Genomic DNA, 6398 nt, shown 5'->3' with positions numbered 1-6398 from the left:
AAGAGAAAATGCCAAATTGCAGAGGCGGTAAACGCTGGGCTAAGAAGTCTGGTTTGAGACAAACGTCCAGCTAACGCGCATCTGAGAGGTTTTTTTCCAGAGACGGGAGGGAGAAGGGCATGTATCTATTAGGTTGGTGCAAAAGTAATTGTGGCTTTGCTATTAGTTTCAGCGGCAAAAACCTCAATTAGTTTTGCACCAATTTATTTTACTTATTTATTTTTGAGACGAAGTCTTGCTCTATTGCCCAGGCTGGAGTGCAGTGGGGCGATCTAGGCTCACTGCAACCTCTGCCTCCCTGGCTCAAGCGATTCTCATACTTCAGCCTCCCGAGTAGCTGGGACTGCAGGCATGCGACACCACGCCCGGCTAATTTTTCTTTTTTCTTTTTTTTTTTTTTTTGCATTTTTTTGTATTTTTCGTAGAGACGGGGTTTCACCATGGTGGCCAGGCTGGTCTCGATCTCCTGAGCTCAGGCCATCCGCCCACCTCGGCCTCCTAAAGTGCTGGGATTACTGGCATGAGCCACGGCGCCCGGCCTGTCATCCTACGAGGTAGACATCAGGATCCCTACACAGTGAAGGCGCCCCACTCCGTATCTGTCTACAGGCGTGCCTGTTGCCTTCTGCGGGCTGTGCTATGGACAGCCTTTGGGTGTCAGATTGACCCCTAATAAGGTAGATCCGTATATACTGCTGAGGGGCTGAGTAACTGGTAGACCGTCCCACAGCTAGAAAGCACCTGGACCACGGCTGGAATTGGCGGAAAGTCCAGGCAGCAGAGAGGAGCGGTCCCTGGGACTGCGCTAGCTCTTGGCACCAAGGTCAGGACTCGCAGGCTCCAGGAGGCCCTCGCGCGCCTCCACGTTGCACCGAGTTGGCCGCCCGAGTTCCGCCAGCTGGGGGGCGGGGCTTTGCCAGCTTGGGGGGGCGGGGCCTTGCCAGCTGGGGGGCGGAGCCTTGCCAGCTAGGGGTTGGGATCTCGCCGCCGGCAGGGTGGAGCGGGCTGCAGGCTGTGGGCCTGTAGCCGGGTCTGGACTCTCCAGAAACCAAGAGCCGCGAGCTGGGCAGTCCTGGGCATCCGGGCTGCAGGCCGCGCCCAGGCTGCGCCGCCCGCCTGCCTCTCGCGCCGCCGAGCCGCCAGTGCGAGCGCTCCCCTCCAGCATGCTGCGGCGGGGCAGCCAGGCGCTCCGGCGCTTCTCCACCCGCCGGGTGAGTCCGGCCCGGGCGAGCGTCCCGGCTGTCACCCTGTCCTGGTTTCCAGACTCTGGGGTGGGAGGGCCGGGGCGGTGGGGCTGGGAATGGGCAGCGATGCTTAGACTTTGCTAAAAGCCAAGACAGCGTTTTAAAAAAACGAAAAACAAAAAACAAGACCTCAGAGAAGGGCCCGGGGAGGGTCCCGGATGGGAACTGGCACGCAAGCCATTGTCTTCTGCCGGGAAGGGGCTGAGGATGCAGTTTTTGGATGTCAGGTCTGGCTGGGAAGCAAGGTGGGAATAGTCACCTGGTGAGGAGGACAGAGTCTGCTTCCTTTCCTTTGTCACTTCAATCGTGAGATCACTGGTCAAGAGCCCGATCCATATAGGACCGCGCCCTTCTCCTGGAGGAGCGGAGTACCAAGTCAGTCGGGTCCTCGTTGGTGGACTGGGAGGTGTAAGCGCTTGGGACTGGCACGCAGGGCGGTTCAGATAATGGCACTCAAAGGTGATGGCGGCAAACTCAGTATTCCTGAGCTGAGCAGCAGATGGCAAAATTTCTGGAATTGCCAGGCGCTGCAGAGGCAGCCACGCTGGGAACACTATTCTACTGTAGCACTAGAACCGAGCTCTGGCCCAGCCCCACGCCTTGGAATTGCATCAGCTCCTCCAGAAATGGAATCGAGAGCGGACACGTTGCATTGTGGTGCAGCCTTCAGTACCCAGGGGGCCTCGGGACTGTTTAGGGAAGACAGAGAGGGAGGAAAAAAAAACTGTCTTATGTACCTTATCTCTTTGATAGAAAGTACATACAAGAATTTGCTTATCGATTCTTTTTCTCGGTCATGCCTAAGACATATGTACATTTCTAGATATGAAAAACTTAGAGGCAGAATGAAGTCTTGAACAGCACCAAAAACTGGCCCAAACTTGCATCAAAGGAAAAGCTTTCTGTATCCCACACAACCCAAATAATGAGAATTCTTTTTACTCTTTGCAACAAGTTCTAGTTACTTTGAGGTATAGTCACCTTTTATAAAATGAGGAGTGGGGGTGGGGAAGACCTGCTTTTCTTCTTTTGCCAGCTCTCCCCACCACGTGGCACATGGGATCCCAGCTGGATAGCACAGAGAGCAAGGGGCTGTGCCCAGTGCCTGGGCCTGTTTTGTTGGCCTCCTCTGTCAACACCTTTCATTGACTTGTCTTTTTTGGAGACTGGAAGGAAGTCTCGAAGAATGAAAAGATTTTGATAGTGGGGTTTGCATAAGATTTCAGTAATAAGCCAGGCACGGTGGCTCACGCCTGTAATCCCAGCACTTTGGGAGGCTGAGGTGGGTAGATCACGAGGTCAGGAGTTCAAGACCAGCCTGGCCAAGATGATGTAACCCCCCGTCTCTACTAAAACTACAAAAATTAGCTTGGCGTGGTGGTGGGCACCTGTAATCCCAGCCACTTGGGAGGCTGAGGCAGGAGAATCGCTTGAACTCGGGCAGCAGACGTTATAGTGAGCCCAGATCGTGCCACTGCACTCCAGCCTAGATGACTGAGTGAGACTCCATCTGATTTCAGTAATAAAAGGTAAACATCCCCGGTGGCAAATGACATAAACAAAACCATGGATGTGGGGAAGCACTGGCATGATCAGGGTCTGATTGTTCCCAGGGTTGCACATGGAAAAGCAGTGACACATATAGCTGGGAAGAAGACAGTTTCCTCAATGGTCAGAAGGAAGATACTGAGTGATGAATGAAGAGTGTGGGATGTTTTATCCTGTAGAAAATGTTCTGGACTGTGTTTTACAAGAATTATTAAAAATCAAACAGATACATGGCTGATGGGAATATAAAATGGTATAGCCACTTTGGAAAACTGTTTGGCAGTTATATATACAGTTAAACATATACCTATCCTATGACCCAGGAGTCACACTCCTAGGTATTCACCCAAGAGAAATGAAACCTTACTCATTCACATAAAAACCTGTTGATTGATGTTTATAGAGGCTTTATTCATAATTGCCAAAAACTGGAAATAAATTGTCCTCAGCTGGTGACAGTATAAACAAGCTGTGGTTTATCCATCCATACAATGGGATTCTACTCAGTGGGGAGAAAAAGGAACTAACTACTGATGCATACAACATGGATGAAACTCAAATATGTATGTTAAGTGTAAGAATCAGACTCAAAATGCTATGTACTTTATGATTTCATTTATCTGACATTTTGCACATCATAAAACTATAGGGACAGAAAAAAGATCAGTGATGTCTGGAGCTGGAGATAGGAGGAAGGATTGAGTATAAACAGGCCTAAAGGAACTTGGGTGGTAATGGAAGTGTGCTACATCTTGATTGTGGTAGTGGCTATGTGACTGTGTGCTTGCCAAAACTCACAGCACAGTACACTGCAAAGGGTGCATTTTACTGCATACAAATTAACTCTTTTTTTTTTTTTTTATTGTTTTGAGACAGAGTCTCACTCTGTCACCCAGGCTGGAGTGCAGTAGCACTATCTCGGTTCACTGCTATCTCTGACTCCTGGGTTCAAGCAATTCCTGTGCCTCAGCCTCCCTAATAGCTTGGGATTACAGACATGCACCACCATGCCTGGCTAATTTTTGTATTTTTAGTACAGACGGGGTTTCACCATGTTGGCCAGACTGATCTCAAGTGATCCTCCCACATTAGCCTCCCAGAGTGCTGGAATTATAAGCATGAGCTACTGCACCTGTCCTAATTATCACTTTATCTTTAAAAGCTGAAAAATCAAACAATGCTTTTAAGTTTATATTAAAGCAGAATGGAGGATGAATTAAAATAAATCTTTCAGAACCTAGCAAAATCCAAGGGGAAAATTAGTTTATAACACTTCCTGAGAGAATTCATTTTTCTATCTTCTGTCTTAAACAAAGGGACTTAGAAACACTTAATGATTTCAGCTTAGTGATATGGCTGGATCTTTCTAAATAAAACAATGGTTTGCTTTAAAACTCTTTGCCAATTAGGTGTTATTGCCCATCTCTGCTATTCTGCCTGGCTCACTGCTTCTTCTTGCCATGGCAGGAGTTATCTAGCCCTCCTATTCATTTGGCATCCTGTTGTTTACCTTTCTTTGCCAGTGTGTGGGTCAAGTCTGTCTGGTAGCTCTGGGTTTATGACCTGGCTCCAGGTAACTTGAGGTTACCTTATGATCCAGCCCAAGAGGTAGGACCCTTCCTTGCTCTTTGGAACCAAGTACCTGCTTTATTTCTCAGTTCTGGGAACCAGGTTCTTAACTTGTTTCCTCATTTCCTGGCTTCTGCTCTGGTGTCTTGTCTGTTCATAGGATCTCCAAATTCAACTTCAAACCATATTTAATAGCCTATTATACACTGAGCACTCTAAATCCTGAGGATATAATAATATTAATAGATAGCATTGATAAATGCTTTACCTATACAGTTGTCCCTTGTTGTCCCTTGTATTCATAGAGGATTGGTTTCAGAACTCCCCATGGATATCAAAATCTGAAGATGCTCAAACGGGGTAATATTTGTATATAACCTATGCGTATCCTCCTGTATACTCTAAATCATCTCTAGATAATTTATAATAATGAATGCAAAGTAGATACTATGTAAATAATTATCCCACTGTATTGTTTATGGAATAATGACAAGAAAAATTATACATGTCTGGTACAGATGCAATTCTTTTCTGAATGTTTTTTATTCATAGTTGGTTGAATCCGTGGATACAGAACTCACAAATACAGAGGGTGACTGTGTACTCCTTTATCCTCATGACATCTCAATGAAGTAGGTACTATACGTTGAGCATCCCAAATCTGAAAATGTGAAATCTGAAATGCTTTAAAATCTGAACATTTTTGAGCACTAACGTGACACTCAAAGGTAATGATCATTATAGCATTTTGGATTTCAGATGCTCAGATTTGGGATGCCCATCTGGGAAGTATAATGCAAACATTTCAAAATCTGAAAATATCCAAAATCCAAAACACTTCTGGTACCAAGCAATTTGGATAAGGGATTCCTAACCTAGATTATTATGACCATTTTACTGATAAGAAAACTGAGACCCAGAGAAGTGAAGTAACTTTTTCAGACTCTCATAACAAAAAAGATAAAACAATAAAGAAAGAAATAGTCCCTGTTTCAAAGAGTTCATAGATTAGTGGGACAGACTATTAAATCTGTGTTTTTTAGAAAAAAAATAATACATAATACATTAACTAAAGTGATATACCAAAAAGGAAATACAAATGAACAATAAAATATGAAAATACACTCAACCAAACTAGTAATCAGACAAAGCAATTTAGAACATGATACCATTTTTCACTCATTAGGGTGGCAAAAATCATAAATTTGATGATATTGTGTGTTTAGTAGGAGTGAGAAAACAGTTCCTCCAATACTCTAGAAGTCAGTTTGAGGCTATTTAAATTAAATTTATGTTTAAAAATGATCCTGCAGTTTTACTTGTACGTATATGAGAAAAATACTTCCACATGGGCACAGGAATCATGTACCATGATATTCATTGCCATGGTATTTGTAATAATGACATATTGAAAGCCAAAATGTTTCTTAATAGGGACATGAACAAATAAACTGAGATATAGCTACACTAAGGAGTACCGTGCAACAATTTCAATGAGTGAATTATCCATACCGACAAGGAACGTTATGGAACATTACACATAATATTATTTCATTTGAATTGTTTTTGGAAACACAAAATAATAATACTTTTTGTATATATTTCCATGTGTTTTAATGCCTAGAAAAGGTCTGTAGAATTCGCAAAAAACTACAATAGCAGTTTCTTTTGGGGAGTGAGGAGGGGATACGGATGGGGAGTGATGGTCAAAAGGGACCGTAGTCTTATCCATGACCTTTTTTTTAATAAGGAGATTATGTGTATATGTAATATGTATAATTAAAAATTAATTTTATAAAATTTTATACAATTAAAATATAGTAAATGCTGTGCACTGAAATCCTGCCTCTCTAGTACTGGAGTCCGTTTCTGAACTTGAGCCCTTTGGAATGTCTCTCCCTTTACTCAAAATCTGTGTTCTGTGGTCACCAGCCTTGCCCAGGAGCTTTCTGAGTCCTGGGCATCCCCCTCTGGCATCACCTGCTGATAGGCCCCTGTACTGACATTCCTTTTTTTTTTTTTTTTTAAATCTTTTAT

At 44.2% G+C, this 6398-nt stretch overlaps 1 protein-coding gene across 1 annotated transcript in view; it reads left to right on the top strand.

Annotated features, from left to right (window-relative positions):
• Positions 1-1107: 1107 nt before the first annotated feature.
• The window catches only part of ALDH1L2 (aldehyde dehydrogenase 1 family member L2), a 73025-nt gene continuing 67734 nt past the window's right edge, over positions 1108-6398 (top strand). Inside the window, exon 1 of the mRNA XM_017540580.2 lies at positions 1108-1211. Coding sequence (XP_017396069.1) covers positions 1164-1211 — 48 coding nt within the window. The 5' untranslated portion in view covers positions 1108-1163. The remainder of the gene's footprint in view (positions 1212-6398) is intronic.

The sequence above is a fragment of the Cebus imitator genome, unplaced genomic scaffold, assembly GCF_001604975.1.
Source record: "Cebus imitator isolate Cc_AM_T3 unplaced genomic scaffold, Cebus_imitator-1.0 Scaffold8, whole genome shotgun sequence".
Classification (NCBI taxonomy): Eukaryota; Metazoa; Chordata; class Mammalia; order Primates; family Cebidae; genus Cebus; species Cebus imitator.
This window is presented reverse-complemented; position numbering and strand designations above follow the sequence as displayed.